General features: G+C 41.2%; 1 protein-coding gene across 1 annotated transcript in view; it reads left to right on the forward strand.

The window, feature by feature from the left end:
* The window catches only part of LOC307009420 (gamma-aminobutyric acid receptor subunit rho-1), a 28,965-nt gene extending 6,186 nt beyond the window's left edge, over positions 1–22,779 (forward strand). The window contains exons 2-10 of the mRNA XM_079633166.1: positions 1,229–1,279; positions 1,843–1,949; positions 3,240–3,307; positions 4,057–4,280; positions 5,393–5,475; positions 5,605–5,745; positions 11,908–12,060; positions 15,410–15,606; positions 20,557–22,779. Of these exons, the coding sequence (XP_079489292.1) occupies positions 1,229–1,279; positions 1,843–1,949; positions 3,240–3,307; positions 4,057–4,280; positions 5,393–5,475; positions 5,605–5,745; positions 11,908–12,060; positions 15,410–15,606; positions 20,557–20,853 (1,321 nt within the window). The 3' untranslated portion in view covers positions 20,854–22,779. The remainder of the gene's footprint in view (positions 1–1,228; positions 1,280–1,842; positions 1,950–3,239; positions 3,308–4,056; positions 4,281–5,392; positions 5,476–5,604; positions 5,746–11,907; positions 12,061–15,409; positions 15,607–20,556) is intronic.
* Positions 22,780–27,575: the final 4,796 nt, after the last annotated feature.

Here is a 27,575-nt window from a genome sequence, read left to right on the forward strand (position 1 = left end):
TATCATAATAGAAAAGAATGAGGCATTTATATATATATATGTACTACTGTACACCCAAAGTGCTTTACAATGGTATCAGGGGTCTCTCCTCAACAGCACCAGTTTGAGCATCCACTGGGATGATGCGACGGCAGCCACAGTACAACAGCACCAGTGCGCTCACACACACACACACACACACACACACCTATAGTGGAGAGAGGAGAGAGTGATAGAGCCAATTCAGTGGATGGGGATTATTAGGGGCTCTTGATTTTTTAAATGTAGGCCTACTTAAGTATTAAAAGTAAAAAGTACTGAATGATGAATGTTTATTTATTTAGTAATTGTATACACTGCCTTGCACTGCTCAATATACGTGTGTGTAATGCACTAGACACACAGATAGAGCTTAAATGGGTTAACGCTCAGTCTGACACCATTATGAATTATTGTCAAGTAGCCAGCACTCCTCAATAAGGAAAATTATGCAGACAATTAATATGTTATTATAATGTTACTTTTACTTTATAACCAAAACTTGTAAACTATAAACTGCTCAACCAATAAACAAACACTGATAACTACTACTGATAATTACTGATAATTAAAGTGTGCAAACAACTGAAAGTAACAAAATACACCATATATTATTTAGAAATTAGGAAAAACATAATGTGTGTAAATGTGTGTTGACATATCAACACGGAATATAAAAACAGACGTCACATGGGGAAAAATGTGTTGCAAAAATACTAGTTTTATTTGAAACTGCTACAGCAGCAGGGCTTTATTTTAATGTTATGTTTAGTTTTGACCTAAAACCATACCCCATTCAGACAGTAATACACAAATAAGGCATGTGTGGCGGCAGGTCAGGCCTTGAATACGATGGAAATCTTGCAGGAATACCAAGCCGACCTACTAAGGGACTGGACAAAGGTGGAGGGGTCGGTTCTTGCCAGTTTTCCAGCATCCCTCCACCACCCCATCTCCTCACTTCTAGCCCATCTGGGATGGGGGAGCACTCTGGGATCAGGCCTAACACAGAGCTCGAAGTCCTCCCCCCGAACAGCACGCAAAATTCACATAACCTTTACTCTATTTAAATATATGTAAGTGTGAACTCGTGTAAATGAGACCAACTCCATTCCACACATTTGATCATGTTGTTTACATCCACGCTGCGGAACCACTGCAGATTCTGTTGAGATGGCTGATGAGTTCATTTAATTCTGTTCCCTCACAGATTACGGAGAGAAACAACACGAGTGGATGGAGGAAGCCACAAGTCTGGCAGGTGCAGTATCATTCAATATGGATTTTTGTCTTTTTATGTCTCTTTTGTTAGTATTTCTGTTTGAAAGACTTATTTGCGTTATACTATATATTTTTAAGCGGCTTTATGGTGTACATTGGGATGAGAAATGAATTTTTATCTTCTAACTTCTAAGATCATAATCTATCATTGCCACTGCCATGTACTTTTCTGTTAGATGTGGCAGCAACGCTAAGAAAATATGTTCTGAGAGAGTTTTTCTAACGTTCCAACTACAGTTACGAAAAAGTTATTTTTGGATGTTCTCTGAAAGCTCTGTGTTTTAAAAACTTGTTAAACAGAAAAACATTCCATGAAAGATATATAAATAATGTTTTTGTGCTAACGTTTTAAGAACATTATAGACTAGATAACAAACATTACACTAATGTTACTGGAAGAATATTTGTTCATAACTTTGAGAGAACCTTGCCAGAACATTAGCCAAAGTTCTGCGAACGTTCCCTGTCAGCTGGGATGTTGAGTCCACACAGAGCTTCAGCTCACAGCTTTGTCTAATAGTTTTACTCTTTTCATCATTTTAGCCCGATCTTCAGAAGAAGTCCAGACATGACAAAGTCTCCAATCACCAAATCAGAGCAGCTGTTGAGGATAGATGACCATGATTTTACAATGAGGCCAGCGTTTGGAGGTGAGCATGAGCTGCTTATGATGTCCAGATATATCTGAGATACCTGTACACAAACACTGGACGCGTGTCAGACGAGAGTCACTGTATCGCTCATGCTGGAGTTTGTGTTGCACATGGATTTGTGGTTAAAGGAGAACTCCGGCACAAGATGAACCTTTGGTCTAATTACACATTGTTACCTAGTCAACCGTTATCTGAGATTTGTTTTCATGATTATCGAATGTAAATAGTTTTATCTCTAAAAACAGTTTAGCCTATAACGCTAGTATAACGCTAGTATATAGGGCATTGAGTAATGACAATTAAAAATCGCTTGTTAATACCACTAACAAGGCTCAAAATAGCCCCACACTAACACGGCAGCATAATGAGGGTCCCTACATGCAAACCGAAGCATTGAGAACTGTGTCAGTGTCCAGACAGTTTAATAAGAAGATATTTTATACATACAGTCAACTTCGCGTATTCAGGCAAAAGCCATCTTTGAAAAACAGACTCTATCAGTCGATCTACGAACGCCGATCCAAACGCTCTGGACCATATGAGATTCTGCACAGTTCAGCGCATTTGGATCGGCGTTCGGTTAACATTATAAACATTAAACAAGTCTTGTTTACTGAAAATGTAAAACATTGTTTTCACTTTAAATTAAGATTATTTTTCTGTTATATGCACAAACTCACTTAATTTTGATTAATTTTCATTAAACAAGACTTAATATCGTCAGTCATTTTGCTTCTACAGTAAATGTATCTTGATTTAAGAATTTTTAGATAATTGTGCTGGAAAACAAGACAGAAACACTGAGGAAGAACATCATTTTGTGTAGTGTAAAACACTGTACACACATATATGTGATTGGCAGAGACTTTAGTACCTTTTTATCCGCTTTTCATCCCCTGGGAATCAAACCCACAGCATTGATGCCGTTGGGAAACATGTTAAAATACCGCTTCAGAGAAGAGCACCCGTTTCATAACTCGTAACGTTACAACGCTTTTCCTGAACTGGTTGGCTTTGGCTTGTCATGAGATTCTGGCACTGTAAGACCGTCAGTCTGCCGGCTTCCCTGTGATCACTCGTGACCCACTTGCACTTGAGCGCTTGTGTCCCTGAGCTAAACTAGGCCACAAACACAGCGGCGCTAAATCTGCTCACAGACGCCGCATTACTGTAGGCACCCTGCACATATTTTCTAGAATGAAATATTTTATGATAATGACATCCTTTCATTTTAATCAATAAAAACGACACTGTCAGAAGTGAGAAGAGAGGTTTTCTGTTCGACAGGACCTCCGATTCCAGTCGGTGTGGATGTGCAGGTGGAGAGCCTCGACACCATCTCTGAGGTGGACATGGTGAGTGTTAGTCAAGAGCACATCAGAAGTGTTATTATTATTATTACACAAATCTAGTTCTTGAGTTAAAGTACAGATCAGGGTTATTATACAGTAATGGACAAAAGTGATGACTGGGGGATTTTTGTTTTAATGAGGTTCGATTAAACCATTAACATATGAGGAAATATTTTATAATATGACTATGGCATAACCAGTTATTCATATTTCACTGGTTCTTTCTTGTTTTTGCATGTATTCATAATCATTTCTTTGTATGACAGCCTGGCCAATAATTATGTTGCACAATTTGGCAGGTTTCATTGCATTATTATTGTAAATAAAACAATCGACTCCAAGCACAACTACACAATATGATTACAAAATATTTGACAGATTTTTATTCATATTTGAAAAGGGTGAAGATGTGAATTTACCTCAGCCGGGCATCACCTTTGGACACTACTGTATGTGACTGTCCACCAGAACTATAACTGTACTATACTGTACTTGTACTGTACTGTACTGTATTATACTACACTATACGGTTACTGCACTACTTGGATCAAAAGGACAGTTGTGTCTGGAGCCGTGTGGAAAGTGCTGATGGATGTTTCCTACAGTACAGTACTGTGTTGCTTGGTGGTTATTAATCATTAAATGTCAATATACATATTGCTTTGTGTCGTACGTAAGATCGTCCCTCGCCTCACTTGAACTGGTTTAAATGTTTTGATTCTGTGTTAATATCCCAGTATGTTTCCCATCAGGATTTTACGATGACGCTGTATTTGAGGCATTACTGGAAAGACGAGCGCTTGTCCTTCCCGAGCACCAACAATCAAAGCATGACGTTCGACAGCCGGCTGGTGAAGAAGATCTGGGTGCCCGACATGTTCTTCGTTCACTCCAAACGATCTTTCATCCACGACACAACGACGGACAACGTGATGTTACGAGTGCATCCAGACGGCAACGTCCTCTACAGTCTGAGGTGACCAGATGTTAATGAGCCTCTCTAATCATCATGGCAGAAAACATTTGTGAATAAAGCAAGGTTTCCATCCCATGTGTTCAGGAGATTAAGATCATCACTTGAGAAATTGGCTCAAATCATCAGTAATAAACTGAGTTTCTGCAGTCGGCTGTTTCTCCCTCCGTCATAAAGAGTGTGTCGAGTGTAAACACAGAAACACAGTAACCGCTGTCGTGTTCTCCAGCGCTCGGATCTGGTGTTCGGGAACACACTCGAGTGTGTGAGACGCTACTGGAGGGATTACACCACATCATTCTCATCACACACGTCGACTCCGGCGTTTCAGAAACACCAAACCAACATTAGAGACGCTGCGATCCCATTGGTCCGCTGGTTACTCCAGTTATCCAATCACAGCAGACGCTGAGCCAAAGTCACATTTATTGAGGGATTTATTCTGCAAATGTGTTTCCATCGTAGTTTATGTGAGTGTCTTCTTGTCAGATAAAAACGAATCTGCCTCAATTGAGCGCATAGGTTTTTTATGCACATTTTTAGAAGTTTTTCACATCTTGATTTTTCCATCCAGCATTTTTTATGTGATATCCCAAAAATGTAAAATAGGCGGTTGGAAACTGTCAATCCTATGACATGTACAGCTCAAACTATTCAATCGACAAAGACCATAAACTACACAAAATACATTGCTATAGAACTCTTAAAATGCATTAATTAAGGCCCGATGTACTCATGATGAAGCTTTTTCCGTTCTTCTCTAAGGGGTGAAAAGAATTCGAAATACATTTGCAGTGATATACCCGTTTAGATGAGTAAATATGTGCTGATCTTTCCTCTCAATAACAAATGAAACACATAAAACAGAAGTTCAGAAAGCATTGGATCATAGTGATGTGGATATGTTTGCTCTGAGACTCAGATCTTCAGTCACGTTTATTTATACAGCACTTTATACAGTAGATTGCTTTAAAGCAGCAGATCTACAGTATTAAACATGAAGAACAGTCTCTTTCAGCTTCAGTGTCCGCTATAAAGCGGCGTGATGTTAGATGATGTCGATGCCACTGGTGGACGTCATGAGTCTAACGCTCGATGTCTCGTGTGTGTTGCAGAGTGACCGTCACCGCGATGTGCAACATGGACCTGAGCCGCTTCCCGCTGGACACGCAGACGTGCTCGCTGGAGATCGAGAGCTGTACGTACACACACACGTCACACACACACACATCTTCACTTACGTCCAGGGGAATGAACTGAAGCTTTAAGATGCGTGTGTAAATGTGTCTGTTTATGTGCTGATGTGGATCATGAGTTGTTTCCTCAGACGCGTACACTGACGACGACCTCATGCTTTACTGGAAGAAGGGCAACGAGTCGCTGAACACAGACGACAGGATTTCTCTGTCCCAGTTCCTCATCCAGAAGTTCCACACCACGACTAAACTAGCGTTCTACAGCAGCACAGGTACCGGCGTCCATGCGCTCGCCTGAGACGTGTTCTGCTGAAGCCCTTTAGTGTAGACCACCACATCCTCTGAGCACTGCAAACCATTATCTTCATACTTCTTTTCCAGAGCAAATATCTAAACTTTCTTAAATCAAAATACATTACTCAGAAAAGCAAAGTGACTTCTGCCTAGTTTGGCTGGTCCAGTGAACAACAGCTCGCGGTCCTGCGTCGACATGACTTCATCAAACTCTGGAACTGTCGCTATTGGCGAGAAGGAAAAATCCAATCAGCGTTCTGCCATTCAATCTCGCCGTCTTGGCAAAGAGTTTCTTTTCTGATTAACACTAGACGCGCCACAAGCGCTAGATTCCAAACTCTATATCTTTAATGATAAATACCCAATTGAGAGATTAATGCATTTATTGTATTAGGATATCCTTTAAAAACAAAACACCAAACTGTACGTTTAAACAAGTTTAATTATACATTTATAAATAATAATATCATTAGTAGCCTACCGTATTTATCGCATATTCACAACAGATAGGCTATATTTCCATATCCATTCAACATAACTCAACTAAAAGTCTTATTTAATTATAAAACATTTTATTTTAATATAATAACTGAGAAAATAGTCTAATAACTCGTATAATAGAGAATATCTACGTAAATAGATAACGTAGTCAGTCAGGTATTATTAGCCAATTTCTGATCAACAAATTTAATCTAATATACTTTTTGTTTGTAGAAATTAGCATATATGCAAACGCTCAGGACCGCCACTGACCTTTCTGTTGACAGCGAGAGAGACAAAGGTCAACCGCGGGAAATGTAACAAAAGAATTCAGTGCGGTCAGTATGACCGTCTGTGGCCGAAATAGGTCAATATGTTCATTTGTTTTTTTGTGTAATTTATATGAAAAACATTTAAAATTAAAATACAGACCGTTTTAGGAAAAGTCAGGTACCAGCAGGATTTTAGTTATTTTTTCAAAAAAGTTATTCCAGATATAAAATTCAAACCGGTCAAAATGACCGCCATGGCCGTTCTCTCATTCTCAGTCGTCCAGTAGCACTTCTTTCCTAATTCTAGTATTTTCTTTATGTTTGTGATAATGAGCTTCACAGCTGCCCAGATATAATGGGGAAGGTTTTCTCAAAGTTATGAACAAACGTTCTTCCAGCAACGTTGATATAATGTTCGTTCAAAGTTATCTGGTCTTTAATAATGTTCTTAAAATGTTAGCACAAAAACATTATTTATACACTGTTAACACTACTTACTACTTACTGCTTTCTTTCAGATGCTTCAGAGAACATTGTTCACATAATACTTATGGGACAAGACGTTTTGAATATTCAAAGAACTTTCAGGAATAATGTTTTAATATCTTAATATGAACATATGTTTTTATTAAAAAAGATAGTTGGCTGGGTACATACTATTTTGTTAAATACGCATGATTTCAGAACTGCTTTTGTTATCGCTGTGCTTTTTCCGGTGTTGTCAGAGCTCTCAATATTGCATCTGCTGTCCCACTACAGTGTCAGAAAAAAATGTGCAAAATTTGTACCTTCAGGCGAACAACGGCTTGTCACTGGGGCAGTACCCTCAAGCGTACACCTGTTGTACCCTTTCACATGGGTACATATCAGTACCCTTGCACTATACCTTTCAAAGACAAATATGTACCTCTGGTGACTAAATTGTACCTTAGGTATAAATTTGTCCTTTTAAGGGTACTGCCCCAGTGACAAGCGTTGTGTACCTTATGATGGCAAACTTGTACTCTACACAGCACATTAAAAAGGCCAGAATGCTCTTTATCATTTATTAAACATTTAAAATTATTACATTTTCACAGGATGAATATTTTAAGCACTATCACAATGTGTCTCAACAAGACGCATATATTGAGCAATTGTACTTCAACTTTTTATACTCTAATATTAAGCGTAATATTCATACTGTTTAAAAAAATCATTATATTAAGCTTTTTCAAAATCAGTACAACACATTTCATTAAACTTTTTTTACCATGTAATAAAACATGTTAACATCAAGAATCACTAAGAAATTTAATTTGTTTCCCCAAATCAGTACTAGATCTCATTTTAAGTACATTTAAAACCGTTATGAATATTAAGAATGACAAAGCAATCTTTCTAGCAGTACACATTTCATTAATTAACTTAATACCATTAAAACATTTGATCACAAACACACGTTTCACTAAACACTGTACTACACATTTAATTTGAACTTTTTAAACATTCTTTAGGATTACAAACAATTTATCATCAGCAGAGCATGTATCAAGGGCCTGAAAGTCCATCTCTTGCCCTGGTTTCATAATACTCCATTCAAAGTCAACCCTGGTAGCGATGACAACAGAGTCTCTATACTCCTACCTACTACCATCTCAAGTTCATCAAGTGAATTGTGAGTGGAAAATTCCCAGCATTGTTTCATCTGGTGCCTTTCGCTTAAAGTTTTGGCAATATTAATGAAATTTCTACAGCTACTTGCAACAATTTTAAAATACTGACGCTTCGCCTCGAAACGCATGAGTAAACGCAAAGGTCCACACATTGCAGTTATTCTTGAGTAGTGAGACAAATAATGACAACATCCACAAAACATCACTTAGCTGCGTCAAAAACTCACAAACAAGTGTTCACAAATGTACCCCAACCATAACCTTTTTTTCTGACAGTGTACTGTTCTGGTGCTCGAGCAGCGTACAGTAGCAGCGTACAGTAACAGCGTACAGTAGCAGCGTACAGTAGCAGCGTACAGTAGCAGCGTACAGTAGCAGCGTACAGTAGCACCGTACAGTAACAGCGTACAGCAGCAGCGTACAGTAGCAGCGTACAGTAACAGTGTACAGTAACAGCGTACAGTAACAGCGTACAGCAGCAGCGTACAGTAACAGTGTACAGTAGCAGCGTACAGTAGCAGCGTACAGTAACAGTGTACAGTAACAGCGTACAGTAACAGCGTACAGCAGCAGCGTACAGTAACAGTGTACAGTAGCAGCGTACAGTAACAGTGTACAGTAGCAGCGTACAGCAGCAGCGTACAGTAGCACCGTACAGTAACAGCGTACAGCAGCAGCGTACAGTAACAGCGTACAGCAGCAGCGTACAGTAACAGCGTACAGTAGCAGCGTACAGCAACAGCGTACAGTAACAGCGTACAGTAACAGCGTACAGTAACAGCGTACAGCAACAGCGTACAGTAACAGCGTACAGCAGCAGCGTACAGTAGCAGCGTACAGCAGCAGCGTACAGTAGCAGCTTACAGCAGCAGCGTACAGTAGCAGCGTACAGTAGCAGCGTACAGTAGCAGCGTACAGCAGCAGCGTACAGTAACAGTGTACAGTAGCAGCGTACAGCAACAGCGTACAGTAGCAGCGTACAGTAGCAGCGTACAGCAGCAGCGTACAGTAGCAGCGTACAGTAGCAGCGTACAGCAACAGCGTACAGTAGCAGCGTACAGTAGCAGCGTACAGCAGCAGCGTACAGTAACAGTGTACAGTAGCAGCGTACAGCAACAGCGTACAGTAGCAGCGTACAGTAGCAGCGTACAGTAGCAGCGTACAGTAGCAGCGTACAGTAGCACCGTACAGTAACAGCGTACAGCAGCAGCGTACAGTAGCAGCGTACAGTAGCAGCTTACAGCAGCAGCGTACAGTAGCAGCGTACAGTAGCAGCGTACAGTAGCAGCGTACAGCAGCAGCGTACAGCAACAGCGTACAGTAGCAGCGTACAGTAGCAGCGTACAGCAGCAGCGTACAATAACAGTGTACAGTAGCAGCGTACAGCAACAGCGTACAGCAGCAGCGTACAGTAGCAGTGTACAGTAGCAGCGTACAGTAACAGCGTACAGTAGCAGCGTACAGCAGCAGCGTACAGTAGCAGCGTACAGTAGCAGTGTACAGTAGCAGCGTACAGTAGCAGTGTACAGTAGCAGCGTACAGTAGCAGTGTACAGTAGCAGCGTACAGTAGCAGTGTACAGTAGCAGCGTACAGTAGCAGTGTACAGTAGCAGCGTACAGCAGCAGCGTACAGTAGCAGCGTACAGTAGCAGCGTACAGCAGCAGCGTACAGTAGCAGCGTACAGTAGCAGCGTACAGTAACAGCGTACAGTAGCAGCGTACAGCAGCAGCGTACAGTAGCAGCGTACAGTAGCAGCGTACAGTAGCAGCGTACAGTAGCAGCGTACAGCAGCAGCGTACAGCAGCAGCGTACAGTAACAGCGTACAGTAACAGCGTACAGTAGCAGCGTACAGTGACAGCGTACAGTAACAGCGTACAGTAGCAGCGTACAGTAGCAGCGTACAGTAACAGCGTACAGTAACAGCGTACAGTAACAGCGCACAGTAACAGCGTACAGTAACAGCGTACAGTAACAGCGTACAGTAACAGCGTACAGTAACAGCGTACAGTAACAGCGTACAGTAACAGCGTACAGTAACAGCGCACAGTAACAGCGTACAGTAACAGCGCACAGTAACAGCGTACAGTAACAGCGTACAGTAACAGCGCACAGTAACAGCGTACAGTAACAGCGTACAGTAACAGCGCACAGTAACAGCGTACAGTAACAGCGTACAGTAACAGCGTACAGTAACAGCACACAGTAACAGCGTACAGTAACAGCGTTCAGTATGGGTTCAATAGCTCTGACCAATCAGAGCAGATCAGGCTCTCGGAGAGACGGGGTTATGAGACTGAGGGCCCTATCTTGCACCCAGCGCAATTGACTTTGAACACTGACGCATGTATCATTCCTATTTTGCACCCGCGCACAGCGGACTTTTCCCTCCACAGACGCACGTCGGTAAATTAGGAAATTAACTTGCGCTCGCGGGGGCGGTTCAGCGCAAAGAGGAGTGTGTTCCGGCGCAAAACTCCCCTGGTGCTATTTTCCAGTTTTAGAAAGCAATTGCGCCACTGACCAGGAAAAAAACAGTCTAAAGACAGTGGCGAGTGGCGCGTTAGTGATATGGTATTTTAAGGGCGCGTGCTTGGCCATAATGTAGCGTGTTAACGCGCATCCACTTTGATTCTCTAATAATTATAAACAGACGCAGCAGTTTTCATTTTTGCAAATCATACATTATTACAAGGAAAAATATTAGCCTAACACACGAGGGAAATCATTGTTGTGTCCGTGAAGATGTGAAAAAGATCTATCTAGATTTTTAAAATAAAGCTACACATTAGGCTACACATTTACCCAAATTATACGCCTGTTTAACCGAAGCTAATTTGTGTGGTTTCTCCATCATCCCCAATGTCACTTCTCTGTGTTTTACGGCCCTGGCGAGAACGTCGGTCTCCTCGGCTGTGAACCGCTACTGGCGTGCGCTGGCAAATCCGCCGTTATGATAGCCATCCGCCGTGGAACAAGCGCGCCGGCTCTTAAAGGGAATGTGAGAGGACGCTCTGATTGGTTTATTTCACGTTACGCTCAAACCACACCTATGAATAATGAAGCTACTTCAGACCAACCCCTTTTAGATTTGCGCCAGGCGCAAGAGTCGTTTATCCCGCCGGGAAAATAGCAACAGTGCCGGGATCCGCCCACAAAGTTACTTGCGCTTTGCGCTTTGCGCTTTGACACTTGCGTTTCAGATCGTTAAAATAGGGCCCTGAATCTTTGATCGAACCGTTTCAGACACAGTGAGGAACGAGCTGAAGGTGCAGTTGATATTATGAGAATATTGTAGGAGACATTTAAAACATAATTAGGAACCTTTAACATAACATAACAGGGGCACTTTAACCTGAAGTTTATTGAAATATGTCCAGTCACGTCTCAGAAACGGTCCAAGCTATAGTTCTAATGGGGTGTTTTCGAGTTATAAACAAAGACTACAAATGAAATGAAGTTTACAAAACAACTGTATATCGAGCTATACTTACTACACTTTACATCTAAGCCCTCTTTCCACATGCTTTAATGTTTCCCCCGTTATGTTGTCGAACACCGTGTCTAAATCCCTGGCAAAACAACGCAAGTCGCAAGTCTTGTGGAGTGTAGCGCTGTGAAGAGGAATGATCTGGCCGTTTCTTTGAGTACCAGTACGTTTAATAATACTGTAAAACTCGCCTCGAACACTGCCGTATCATCGCAGCACTGTAATCCAGATTTGTCTTTTCCAGGCTGGTATAATCGGCTCTACATACACTTCACTCTCCGGCGACACATCTTCTTCTTCCTGCTGCAAACGTACTTCCCAGCGACGCTGATGGTCATGCTGTCCTGGGTGTCGTTCTGGATCGACCGTAGAGCCGTGCCAGCGAGAGTTCCTCTCGGTAGGATAACACTCCTCAAACTCTTGTGATGAAATATGATGACACATTCCTTAATCGTTCAGTAATTATTGTAGTGTAAGGAAGAGATTATTCAGTTGTATAGAGAGAATCTTAAAAATCGGGTTGTAACAGTTCTCTTACTCTGTATTTTTGTCTTATTTTACAGTATAAATATCTAAACATTATTCAATTCTTTAAATTACCATAGTGTATGAAATGTGCTATATAAATAAACTTGCCTTGCCTTGCCTTAAATCAAGCAATATTACCAGATATTAAGCCTTGCTTTCTGAAAAAAATATTAAAATTAAGTTTATGCTTAAAACAAGAACAAATATCTGCCAGATTTTATTCCCTGTTTAACCCTAAACTCACTTTTTCCAGTAAACAAGACTTGAAGGTTGTTTTTTACCCAAAAATGAAAATTCTGTCAACATTTACTCGCTCTCATGTCGTTCCAAACATGTAAGACTTTTGTTCATTTGTGAAACACAGATGGAGATTTTTTTTAATGAAATCACTTCAGTTGTGCCGCCCAATCAACAATCAATCATACTTCTTTTAAAATAAAAATAATGAAGTATACTTATGTAATTCTTAGAAATATACTTCAAATATAACACTTAAGTATACTTGACACATTGTTGAGATAATGATTTAAAAAGAAAACAAATATATTCCTAAATAACCAATGAGGTTCAGTCTCGTGTTACACATCACGTTTGAGCTTCTCAAGAACCAATGAGGTTCATTCTCGTGTTACGCATCACGTTTGAGCTTCTCCAGAACCAATGAGGTTCATTCTCGTGTTACGCATCACGTTTGAGCTTCTCCAGAACCAATGAGGTTCAGTCTCGTGTTACGCATCACGTTTGAGCTTCTCCAGAACCAATGAGGTTCATTCTCGTGTTACGCATCACGTTTGAGCTTCTCAAGAACCAATGAGGTTCAGTCTCGTGTTACGCATCACGTTTGAGCTTCTCAAGAACCAATGAGGTTCAGTCTCGTGTTACGCATCACGTTTGAGCTTCTCAAGAACCAATGAGGTTCAGTCTCGTGTTACGCATCACCTTTGAGCTTCTCCAGAACCAATCAGGTTCATTCTCGTGTTACGCAGCACGTTTGAGCTTTTCAAGAACCAATGAGGTTCATTCTCGTGTTACGCATCACGTTTGAGCTTCTCAAGAACCAATGAGGTTCAGTCTCGTGTTACGCATCACGTTTGAGCTTCTCAAGAACCAATGAGGTTCAGTCTCGTGTTACGCATCACGTTTGAGCTTCTCAAGAACCAATGAGGTTCAGTCTCGTGTTACGCAGCATGTTTGAGCTTCTCAAGAACCAATGAGGTTCATTCTCGTGTTACGCAGCACGTTTGAGCTTTTCAAGAACCAATGAGGTTCAGTCTCGTGTTACGCAGCACGTTTGAGCTTCTCAAGAACCAATGAGGTTCATTCTCGTGTTACGCATCACGTTTGAGCTTTTCAAGAACCAATGAGGTTCAGTCTCGTGTTACGCAGCACGTTTGAGCTTCTCAAGAACCAATGAGGTTCAGTCTCGTGTTACGCAGCACGTTTGAGCTTCTCAAGAACCAATGAGGTTCATTCTCGTGTTACGCATCACGTTTGAGCTTTTCAAGAACCAATGAGGTTCAGTCTCGTGTTACGCAGCACGTTTGAGCTTCTCAAGAACCAATGAGGTTCAGTCTCGTGTTACGCAGCACGTTTGAGCTTCTCAAGAACCAATGAGGTTCATTCTCGTGTTACGCATCACGTTTGAGCTTTTCAAGAACCAATGAGGTTCAGTCTCGTGTTACGCAGCACGTTTGAGCTTCTCAAGAACCAATGAGGTTCAGTCTCGTGTTACGCAGCACGTTTGAGCTTCTCAAGAACCAATGAGGTTCATTCTCGTGTTACGCATCACGTTTGAGCTTTTCAAGAACCAATGAGGTTCAGTCTCGTGTTACGCAGCACGTTTGAGCTTCTCAAGAACCAATGAGGTTCAGTCTCGTGTTACGCATCACGTTTGAGCTTCTCCAGAACCAATGAGGTTCAGTCTCGTGTTACGCATCACGTTTGAGCTTCTCCAGAACCAATGAGGTTCATTCTCATGTTACGCATCACGTTTGAGCTTCTCCAGAACCAATCAGGTTCATTCTCGTGTTACGCAGCACGTTTGAGCTTCTCAAGAACCAATGAGGTTCAGTCTCGTGTTACGCAGCACGTTTGAGCTTCTCAAGAACCAATGAGGTTCATTCTCGTGTTACGCATCACGTTTGAGCTTCTCAAGAACCAATGAGGTTCAGTCTCGTGTTACGCATCACGTTTGAGCTTCTCCAGAACCAATGAGGTTCATTCTCGTGTTACGCATCACGTTTGAGCTTCTCCAGAACCAATCAGGTTCATTCTCGTGTTACGCAGCACGTTTGAGCTTCTCAAGAACCAATGAGGTTCAGTCTCGTGTTACGCAGCACGTTTGAGCTTCTCAAGAACCAATGAGGTTCAGTCTCGTGTTACGCAGCACGTTTGAGCTTCTCCAGAACCAATGAGGTTCAGTCTCGTGTTACGCATCACGTTTGAGCTTCTCAAGAACCAATGAGGTTCATTCTCGTGTTACGCAGCACGTTTGAGCTTTTCAAGAACCAATGAGGTTCAGTCTCGTGTTACGCATCACGTTTGAGCTTCATGCACTTGACTGTTTCAACACTCAACTGTTTTGTAGCGTGCTCGGTGGTGGAGTCTATCAGACTCTGACGGTGAATGACAAAATAATGTTATAAAATTAATATACTACATGGTTGAGTAGATGTGCACAAGTACACATAATGCTGTGTAACATCAGAATAGTGTATAGTGCCTCAGTAGGGACACAACAAAAGTTTATAGCTAAGCTGTATCACAATTCAGAGGCTGCATTCTTCGTCTGTAAAGTTGTAGGGCACATTTGAAAGAGCCTTTGAATTGGGACAGGCTCCGTCACGCCGCTGTGATTCGGCCTTCGAAGGATGCAGGTTCTGAATTGGGATACAGTTTATATGTTATAATAAAAGCCATAAGTTAAATCTGTTGACCATATGAAGCGATTGTGTCTCTACAGAAGACTTGAGTTAAACCGCTCCATTCATTTGGATTTATTTTTTGGATATCTAAATGAATGTTTTGGAGCGTCTGAGCTTTTAGGTGAATAGACTTTCAATGGAGATACATGTTTAGAATATTTACTGTATATATTAGATATTTGTGCTGGAAAACAAGACTACTGACTAAGTACTTACTACCTACTAACAAGACTAAATACTGAGGAAGAAAATGTTTTGCAGTGAAAATTATATCCAACTAATGCTTTCACACAGGCATCACGACAGTTCTTACGATGTCTACCATCATCACCGGAGTCAATGCCTCCATGCCCAGAGTCTCCTACATCAAAGCTGTGGACATTTACCTGTGGGTCAGCTTCGTCTTCGTCTTCCTCTCAGTTATTGAGTACGCCGCCGTCAATTACCTGACCACCGTACAGGAGCGCAGAGAGAGGAAACTCAGGAATCAAGTAAGACAACCTTCACTTTGCCAAAATAATGACGGTCTGATGCTGGTAGACAAACATGATGAGTGGAAAAGAGTAATACAGAGACATAATGAAGAAAATTCCCATTAAGAGCCAGTGTAAGGGGGTGTACACCAGTGCAGGACAGGAAGGAATTAGTTTTCCTCAGTTACTGCACTGAAAAAAATGATACTTTGGACCAACCTAAAAACATTGCTGTAATTTGTTACAGCTAAATTTATTAGTTTTTCTCAAGCTATATTTTTGATTTAGTTGAAACGTTAAAATTGTATTTAATATAAATCAAAATAGTTCTTTAACCCAATATTTTTTTTTACATTCAAACAAAGTTAAAATATTGTTTATTATAGAGACCATAAATCATTTTCTTATTTTGGTACAACTAGCATTTTTATTTTGGAAAAAACTACTTTTTACACAGCAGAATCCCCAGTGTTAAATTAACACAGAAGCAGTGTTAAAGTTAATTAGATAATTAAGTGATTAATTGAGTTATGGTTGAGCATTATTGAAGACACCTGATGATAACAAGCAGAATCACTGAAGGAGAAAATTTATGTAAAATGGTTACCGTTATCGAGATCAGTGTTTAGTTTAGTTGGGCTCTTGACCCTTACTGGTTCAACTTTAGATTTTGTCTGGCTGCTGTAATTCATTTATAACAGACAGATGAACAAAGATAAAAGGTGATCTGATGGAGTTGGTTGTGTTTTAACATAATCAATAGTTGGCCTGAAACACTGAACTCATTGAGAGCATAATTTCTGAGTTAAGTTTACCTTATGGATTATAGCAGCACTGTCCTGGTAGAGTATGCCATTTTTAGCCTTTTCAATTAAATCCAAATAGATTAAGAAGAAAATTTCTTAAAAGTCTTTCAGGTAGGCACACACAGATATCAATAATTAGCATATGAATCTCAACAATGGTGACAAACAGATCACCTCTGAACATAAGTCGTAATTTATTCATGCAGCAATGCATGATGGGAGCCATGAATGAGATTTGATTGGTGGCATCCAGAATGCACTGCACAATGCTTTATAATTGTCACCATTGTTGAGATTCACTGGCAGATGCTTGATGTCTGTGTTTAAAAAAAAAAAAAAAAAAAAATTGTTTTGTATGTGATTAAGTTTTAAGAAATGATTTGGATCACATTGTAAAAGTAACAAACATCATAAATGAAAATGAAGTCATGCTTTTCAAGGACAGTACTGCTATAATCAGTAAAGCAATAGTAACCCAGTAATTGGGCTCTATGTGAATTCAGTGATTCAGGTCAATTGATTGTGAAATTATGGTAATGTTAGAACTCAACCAACACCATCATATCACATTTTCTCTTTGTTCATCTGGCTGTTATAACTCACGTACAGCAGCCAAAGAAATTCTAAAGTTAATAATTTAAGGGTCAAGAGCCCAACTAAAACACACACTAATTACCATAATGGTAACACACCAATTACGATTTTCTCCTTCAGTGATTCTGCTTGTTATCATCAGGTGTCTCCAATAATGCTCAATCATAACTCAATTAACGTTTCAACCAAATCAAAAATATAGCTTGAGAAAAACTAATACATTTAGCTGTAACAAATTACAGCAATTTTTTTAGGTTGGTCCAAAGTATCATTTTTTTCACACCAACGACAAGCTAGAAAAGTGAATTTATTAAGTCAGATCAAGTATAAAAAGTTTTTTAAACCAATGACAAGCCATGTGCACTTTTTTCAGTGTGTACTTAAATACAATTTCAAGTGTCTGTGCTATATCCGAGTATTTGTCTGTTAGGAAACATTTACTTCACTACATTCTAAAGCATAATATCATTCTTCATTAAAAACATATTGTTCCTTGTTATTTCGAACTGAAGAAATCGCCACGCGATGCCCAGGCTGAGATGCGATAGCGATGTTGGATTCGTGAACGAGCCGATTCTTTCCAACAAACACGTTGAATTAGTTCACAAATCTCACTGAAGGATTCATTCATGAATCAGACTGATCCGATCTCAGCTTGAGTCAACTCACCGATTCAATGATCCAGACAAAATGAAGCGGAATATTGTCAGAGCTTGAATGGCACGATAGTAAATTGATAATGCCAAATTTTAGTATTAATTCACCTTATTTAGGTCATGACAGTCAGTTATATTTGAGCTAAATCTGTTGTAAAAGTATGTAAGTATAATGTATAACAAGTAAAAACTTAAACTGACTAGTACTGACTAGGATAAATCAAGCGTAGCGCTACGTCAGTTCTGGAGGTCACGTTAGTCAAGCTCTCCCTCAATGACTCTCAGCTGATTCTCTACCTATAGGAATACGACACTACCACTGTACACATATATAAGCTCTTCAGTATCATCAGCAGCAATCGCGTTTCTCAGGAGCTGATGACCTCCTCCCTCCCCAGCTCCACCTCTCGCCAGTCAGGAGCTGATTATCCTTCTCCCTCCCCAGCTCCACCTCTCGCCAGTCAGGATCTGATTACCCTCCTCCCTCCCCAGCTCCACCTCTCGCCAGTCAGGAGCTGATTACCCCCTTCCCTCCCCAGCTCCACCTCTCGCCAGTCAGGATCTGATTACCCTCCTCCCTCCCCAGCTCCACCTCTCGCCAGTCAGGATCTGATTACCCTTCTCCCTCCCCAGCTCCACCTCTCACCAGTCAGGACCTGATTACCCCCCTCCCTCCCCAGCTCCACTTCTCGCCAGTCAGGAGCTGATTACCCTCCTCCCTCCCCAGCTCCACTTCTCACCAGTCAGGAGCTGATTACCCTCCTCCCTCCCCAGCTCCACCTCTCGCCAGTCAGGAGCTGATTATCCTCCTCCCTCCCCAGCTCCACCTCTCGCCAGTCAGAAGCTGATTATCCTCCTCCCTCCCCAGCTCCACCTCTCGCCAGTCAGGAGCTGATTACCCTTCTCCCTCCCCAGCTCCACCTCTCGCCAGTCAGGAGCTGATTACCCTTCTCCCTCCCCAGCTCCACCTCTCGCCAGTCAGGAGCTGATTATCCTCCTCCCTCCCCAGCTCCACCTCTCGCCAGTCAGAAGCTGATTATCCTCCTCTCTCCCCAGCTCCACCTCTCGCCAGTCAGGATCTGATTACCATCCTCCCTCCCCAGCTCCACCTCTCACCAGTCAGGATCTGATTACCCTTCTCCCTCCCCAGCTCCACCTCTCACCAGTCAGGACCTGATTACCCCCCTCCCTCCCCAGCTCCACTTCTCGCCAGTCAGGAGCTGATTACCCTCCTCCCTCCCCAGCTCCACCTCTCGCCAGTCAGGAGCTGATTACCCCCCTCCCTCCCCAGCTCCACCTCTCGCCAGTCAGGAGCTGATTACCCTCCTCCCTCCCCAGCTCCACCTCTCGCCAGTCAGGAGCTGATTACCCCCCTCCCTCCCCAGCTCCACCTCTCGCCAGTCAGGAGCTGATTATCCTCCTCCCTCCCCAGCTCCACCTCTCGCCAGTCAGGAGCTGATTACCCTCCTCCCTCCCCAGCTCCACCTCTCGCCAGTCAGGAGCTGATTACCCCCCCCCCCCCTCCCCAGCTCCACCTCTCGCCAGTCAGGAGCTGATTACCCCCCTGCCTCCCCAGCTACACCTCTCGCCAGTCAGGAGCTGATTATCCTCCTCTCTCCCCAGCTCCACCTCTCGCCAGTCAGGAGCTGATTACCCCCCTGCCTCCCCAGCTACACCTCTCACCAGTCGAGCTGATTACCCCCTTCCCTCCCCAGCTCCACCTCTCGCCAGTCAGGAGCTGATTACCCTCCTCCCTCCCCAGCTCCACCTCTCGCCAGTCAGGAGCTGATTATCCTCCTCCCTCCCCAGCTCCACCTCTCGCCAGTCAGGAGCTGATTACCCCCCTCCCTCCCCAGCTCCACCTCTCGCCAGTCAGGAGCTGATTACCCCCTTCCCTCCCCAGCTCCACCTCTCGCCAGTCAGGAGCTGATTACCCCCTTCCCTCCCCAGCTCCACCTCTCGCCAGTCAGGAGCTGATTACCCCCCTCCCTCCCCAGCTCCACCTCTCGCCAGTCAGGAGCTGATTACCCCCTTCCCTCCCCAGCTCCACCTCTCGCCAGTCAGGAGCTGATTACCCCCTTCCCTCCCCAGCTCCACCTCTCGCCAGTCAAGAGCTGATTACCCCCCTCCCTCCCCAGCTCCACCTCTCGCCAGTCAGGAGCTGATTACCCCCCCCCCCCCCTCCCCAGCTCCACCTCTCGCCAGTCAGGAGCTGATTATCCTCCTCCCTCCCCAGCTCCACCTCTCGCCAGTCAGGAGCTGATTATCCTCCTCCCTCCCCAGCTCCACCTCTCGCCAGTCAGGATTTGGCATTCTGATTCCCCTTGAGTCAGACTAAATTATGTTGTACTTTAAAATCTTGAATTAATTATATTTGCAATACATTCATGTTGGTTGTGTTCTGTGTTGGTTGGTTGGGTTATTGCTGCTCTTGCCCAGAACAGAAACCATACCACCAATCCTGACTGTATGCTAATTGTCAATCGTATTCGACGATAATGGTCCTCCTGACAGAAATAATAAACATGGTTCATTGATCAGCGCTTTATTAGTACATAAAAAATCAATTAATCAAAAAATTAAGTAAATTGAAAATTAGTACTTGAATGCTTATACTGGAGTAATATTTTATTAGGGTATCTGTACTTTTCCTCAAGGCCCTAATTTGTGTACTTCGTCCACCGTTGCCCATCCCACGGCGCTACTTTTCCATTGTTTTGTAAACGCAACAGACGGACTTCTTTAACCATTGCACTCGTGTCTTTTGCATTGTCTCGCGTTCAAGTTTTAAAAATACGCACCTCTAGACCTTGTGTTTTTCTCCTCTCTTCACTGACCTTCGTCTCCTACGTTCTGTATGAACCGGCCCCTAACATGTCTGTCTGTCCTGTGTTTATGGCTTAACATTGCAGTTGCCTTGCACATGTGGGATAGCAAACCCAGACGAGGACATGATGATGACCACATGCTACAGCGACGTGGACCCCAACACAACGGGGACGTACGGGATGCCGGAGAACGGCGGGAGGCAGGAGAGGATCTTGGCCCAGCTTACCCTCGCCGACGGTCAGAGTACAGGTCGGGTCAGAACCTCACGGAGCTACGTCAACATCTGGATAGACACTCATGCCATAGACAAGTACTCACGAGTAATCTTTCCCGGCGCGTACACCCTCTTCAACATCATCTACTGGTCCATCTACTCCTAACCGGATCAGTCCAGTCCAGCGGCTCAGAGAACACTGACCGACTGTGCCCACTGGCTCTCTCCGCCTTCAGGATCCAGGATCTCCAACTCTTCGCTTTTTCTGTTTGTGTTGTATGTTTCTGTTATTTAATGACAGACACTTTTTGAGGATATATTTGTTTGAATAATGTGTTATTCCTCACAAATAAAAAGAAGGAAATGTCTAGAAATCAGAGAACTGATCTGGGAAAAGCTGCCCTTTGAAGGCCCAGATATACTCTGTGTTCAGATGAATATGTAAATACTGTATGTGCTGCATTTCTCAATAACAGAATAAACAGAGAAAACAGCCGTTCAGAAAGCATCTGATTATAGTGAGATTCAGACTCAGTCACGTTTATTTATACAGCACTTTATACAGTAGATTGCTTTAAAGCAGCAGATTTACAGTATTAAACATGAAAACTGTGTCAGTGTGTCTTTCAGCTTCAGTGTCTGCTATAAAGCGGCTCTCAGTGTGTTCATGTTTTTACTCGCGTCTGAACAGAAGAAATGAACCGGAGAAGATTTACACCTCAGAGAAGGCGGAGCCTCAGAGCCACACCCACATATTACATCATCACAGACCAAAGCCACACCCACATATTACATCATCATCACCATTGACCAATGGGAATTCTTTTCCAGATAGTTCACTTGGACCAGCTGTTTCGAACTCCTGAAACGAACTCCAAACTAAATTAATTTTGGCCTAAATGGCGTCACACCAGTTCATACTTCGATTTCGCCTGAAGTATTTATCAAGCTACAAATATCACTACCCAGCTAACAAAAATATGTTCTGAGAACATTTAGCTAATGTTCCCATTAAGTTATGAAAACATATCTGAATGTTCAAAAACATCCAGTTTTTTTAAAAAATACAATGTTTAAAAATGCGTTTTTTCTTCTTGGTTATGTGAATGTTATAGGAATCATAGTGGGAATTTTCAATGTGATCATTTTGCAAACATTATGGGAATGTTACGATTTGATTTTTGACTGTTTAGCTTAGTAAAGCTTAAAAAAACGAACTAAAATCCAACTAAGTTTTTGTGCTAACATTTTGAGAATGAAAACTAGATAACTTTGACTAACGTTATTTTTACTGGAGGTATGTTTGTTCGTAACTTTGAGAGGACGTTCTCAGTTAGCGGCGGCATCTGTACAGCTATCCTGCTCTTCCAGGCATGAGCAAACATTAGTCATTTAATGCATGAAATTATTTTAATCATCGGCTTTGCACGTTTGTGTGGAGCCACTCTGTGTAATACAGCAGCTCTTCACACACAACAGGAGATTCTGTAACAAAGACGATTTCATACATCAATCATAAATCAAGTTTCTGCAGTACTCTGCTGGCGTTCACATCAACCTTTCTGCACGAGTTTCATATTTTATATTGACATGTTGAAGATAAAACCTTTATAACTCAACAATACAATATCTATATTTACTAATGCTTTTATAATGTCATTTTTCATGTTTACTATTAACTGTGCTGTCTTGCATATTAGGTATGAAAAAGCATAGTTTATTTTTATGTTTATTTTTATTCAACAGAAGAAATACAAACCATTGATATTGTTTGATTGTGCATTACTCTGCTGAACATATGGATGATTTTAAAGCTTTGTTTGTAATCCTTCTGGAACATACATGACTTTGTTTTCTGTGTGGACGGTCTATAATCTCTGCTAATGGATGCGAGGTGAACGCTGGACGCTTCTCACTGGACTCTCTGATACCAGCTTGAACATATAGTTATTGTTAGTGTCATGACTCTTAGGATCATATTTTATGTTTTAGCTCATTTACACTTTTTATGATTGTTGTAGAATTTTATACAAGCCCTATTTAAACCTGTGACTTCTCATCACACTAGACATAAATAAACAGTGTTTTATTAAGCTTCTTGTTTCAACAAAAGCATTTATTTTCTAAAGTACACACTGAAGTACACACTGAAGTACACACTGAAGTACACACTAAAGTACACACTAAAGTACACACTGAAGTACACACTGAAGTACACACTAAAGTACACACTAAAGTACACACTGAAGTACACACTGAAGTACACACTAAAGTACACACTAAAGTACACACTGAAGTACACACTGAAGTACACACTAAAGTACACACTAAAGTACACACTAAAGTACACGCTGAAGTACACACTAAAGTACACACTAAAGTCCACACTGAAGTCCACACTGAAGTACACACTAAAGTACACACTGAAGTCCACACTGAAGTACACACTAAAGTACACACTGAAGTACACACTGAAGTACACACTGAAGTACACACTGAAGTACACACTAAAGTACACACTGAAGTCCACACTGAAGTACACACTAAAGTACACACTAAAGTACACACTGAAGTACACACTGAAGTCCACACTAAAGTACACACTTAAGTCCACACTGAAGTACATACTAAAGTACACACTGAAGTACACACTGAAGTACACACTGAAGTACACACTGAAGTACACACTGAAGTACACACTTAAGTCCACACTGAAGTACACACTGAAGTACACACTTAAGTCCACACTGAAGTACACACTGAAGTACACACTGAAGTACACACTGAAGTACACACTGAAGTACACACTAAAGTACACACTGAAGTACACACTGAAGTACACACTGAAGTACACACTGAAGTACACACTGAAGTACACACTGAAGTACACACTGAAGTACACACTGAAGTCCACACTGAAGTCCACACTGAAGTACACACTAAAGTACACACTGAAGTCCACACTGAAGTCCACACTGAAGTACACACTAAAGTACACACTAAAGTACACACTGAAGTACACACTGAAGTACACTGAAATACACACTAAAGTACACACTGAAGTACACACTGAAGTACACACTAAAGTACACACTGAAGTACACACTGAAGTACACACTGAAGTACACACTAAAGTACACACTGAAGTCCACACTGAAGTACACACTAAAGTACACACTAAAGTACACACTGAAGTACACACTGAAGTCCACACTAAAGTACACACTGAAGTCCACACTGAAGTACACACTAAAGTACACACTAAAGTACACACTGAAGTACACACTGAAGTCCACACTAAAGTACACACTTAACCCCCTGGGGTCGGCAAACGCGCGGGCGCGTTTTGCTCGTTTTTTTTTACATAGCAGCAAAATAGACCTAAAATACTCAGTCAGTTTTGGTCATACAGCCTTAAGAAATATGAGAAAATAAGCTGTTAAATGTCTACTTTTTTATGTGTCCACTTACAATCGAAATAAAACATTGTGCTTTTGTAAAATAAAGAAAGTAAACAGGGAGTGCTTTATGCCTCTCCATCTCCGTGAACTTTTTTTCTGAAGCACGTTTCTAAATTTAAACAAATCTCAGCGAATACTATTCACTCAGACATGAGCTATATATCTCTATAATCATTTAAGTGTGTAGTTTTAAATTATCTAATTCAAAACTAAAACAAATATTCTCTGTTTATGTAATCTATATAAAAAGAGCGAGAGATCAACTGTGCTCATTATCGTTCTCTCACCTCATTACTCCGCTAATGTGACACGCCCATCGAGAGCGCGCCGCTATTCAAACGCAGATAATCTGGAGCAACACATGCAAACCAGTCAACGCCCACAACAGCTGGACAACACACTCGCTGTGAGGATGGAATAATAATATCGTGATAATTCTGGAAATTTTACCTCAAACGTGCTGGAGTAGCCGAACAACGGATCCAGCTGCAGATCATCAGTAAGTGCTTTGTTCTAATCGCGATATGAAATGGTGTCTGTAAACCGCAAAAGACTGTTTAAATTTGAATCGCGTTTCTGTGTTTGAATGAATGAACGGCACAGACGCATGTTGTTTACTACAGCTCGCGCGAGTTTCGCTTTTAGCAAACTATCTATATTGCCTACTGAGATGAGTAAAAATCGACTGAATACGTTGAAATAAAATGTATTTGTATAAGCAACATATTAAACTGCAAATTAACATTTATGCCCTAATATATATTATAAAAGACCATATGTTACAGACGAAATATGAAAGACAAAATTTCGTTTTGGATAGATTATTTATAAAGCTTTTACTGCCACATCAAAACCTAATTTACAAGGTGCAAACAAAATCTTAAAAGGTCAATATAAGCCTTCTCTATAAATTATTTTTGTGTTTTATTAGTGACAAATTTGGGGAGAGGATAGCCTACATCCAAAACTTTCTGAAAATACGAATGAGAATTAACTGCACAATTACTAGAAATATGTACCTTGGATATTATACAATTTGCAAGCATACAGTTTGTGGAAAAATACACTTTTTTCAAGATGTTTCCAACTCTGAACCAATTCTGTAGTAATATATATATATATATATATATATATATATATATATATATATATATATATATATATATATATATACCGGTATATATATGTATGTATGTATATATGTATGTATATATGTGTGTGTGTTGTCTTTGCATTTTTTCTTGTAGCCACAGTGACACCTAAGGCTCATTAGTATGCACTGCAGCATTAGCAGGTCTTTGTCTTCAGGTGTGAATGAGGACATTATTCATGACCTTGTTGGATCATTCACGCCCACCTGCATATTGCCTTTCCAAACAAAAAGTGTCTTACAAAATTTAAATCAATCTATTGTTTAATGTGAACGATTAGCCCGGATGATTTTCAGATCATTTTGAAGTAAATACTCTAGCCGACAAGATCCATTAGTCAAAAGTATTGTGGGAATATGTGAAGTTGGTCGTTTGTGGTCTTATATCAGACAATTTAAGTTTGAGTTTTTTGAATAACCACGCATAAATAATATTCTCTCAAAAATGCAAACATGTACATACATGTTGCTCACATATTATGATAGCCATGTTCGTGCTAAATAGAGTGTAATTACACCTTTGCCATTAATGTTTATAAGCAACTGAAAAAAATACAAATATCAGGGCATGTCAAAACATCTCAAGGACCCCAAAAACACCTTAGACTCCAGAGGGTTAAGTCCACACTGAAGTACACACTAAAGTACACACTGAAGTACACACTGAAGTCCACACTGAAGTACACACTTAAGTCCACACTGAAGTACACACTAAAGTACACACTGAAGTACACACTAAAGTACACACTAAAGTACACACTGAAGTACACACTGAAGTCCACACTAAAGTACACACTTAAGTCCACACTGAAGTACACACTAAAGTACACACTAAAGTACACACTGAAGTCCACACTGAAGTACACACTTAAGTCCACACTGAAGTACACACTAAAGTACACACTGAAGTACACACTGAAGTCCACACTGAAGTACACACTGAAGTACACACTGAAGTACACACTGAAGTACACACTGAAGTACACACTGAAGTCCACACTGAAGTACACACTGAAGTACACACTGAAGTACACACTGAAGTCCACACTGAAGTACACACTAAAGTACACACTAAAGTACACACTGAAGTACACACTGAAGTCCACACTAAAGTACACACTTAAGTCCACACTGAAGTACACACTAAAGTACACACTGAAGTACACACTAAAGTACACACTGAAGTACACACTAAAGTCCACACTGAAGTACACACTAAAGTCCACACTGAAGTACACACTGAAGTACACACTTAAGTCCACACTGAAGTACACACTAAAGTCCACACTGAAGTACACACTAAAGTACACACTGAAGTACACACTAAAGTCCACACTGAAGTACACACTGAAGTCCACACTGAAGTACACACTGAAGTCCACACTGAAGTACACACTGAAGTACACACTGAAGTACACACTGAAGTACACACTGAAGTCCACACTGAAGTACACACTGAAGTCCACACTGAAGTCCACACTTTTTTTAAAGAACTGTTCAATTAAAAGTTTATTTGCTCAGTGTGCATTATATATATTTTTCTGTTTTGACTGTGCATGATCTTTGAATGGGAATCTAACCTGGTTTAATCGGTACCAGTTCACTCGATAAAAACCTTTCTGTCAACGCAGGATCAGGACTGTGAAGAAACAAATTACAAATTCTCTCGTTACTGTAATTAACTACTTTTTAAATCAGAAATTTTACTTTTTAAAGTAGTTTAAAAATTGTGTACTTTTACTTGAGTATTTTAAGTGATGTAACTGTACTTTTACGCCGCTACTTTCCTCCATTTGTGGTCGTAACATTCTTGTTTTAATTTTATTTCTATCCATCAACGTGATTGGATAGGGAGAGTAATCAGTCTTGTGACTCCCATCAAATCAAATCTCTCCATGTTACCACAGCAGGAGATGGAGCACTAATCGTCACTGTTCATCATGTTCATCATGTTCATCACTGTTCATCATGTTCATCATGTTCATCACTGTTCATCACTGTTCATCATGGCTGCCGTGGAAGCTGTGATGGGTTTTTTATTAATCATAACCAACAGTTCTTTTAACACCAAGTAGCTTTTGTTGGGAAACAGTATTGTCTTCTGCTACTGTGGTAATATCTGTCATGGGTACTCCACGGGATATACTGCATTTGTTGACAAGCCGATACCCCCGAATGTCATATATGAATATAATTTCATGGGTTTTATTTTTTTTCAAACGCCAAAATATCGCATAGCTCACGTTTACAAGCCAGCGTCATTATAGTAGCCTATTG

Source organism: Phoxinus phoxinus, assembly GCF_949152265.1.
Source record: "Phoxinus phoxinus genome assembly, chromosome: 13".
Classification (NCBI taxonomy): domain Eukaryota; kingdom Metazoa; phylum Chordata; class Actinopteri; order Cypriniformes; family Leuciscidae; genus Phoxinus; species Phoxinus phoxinus.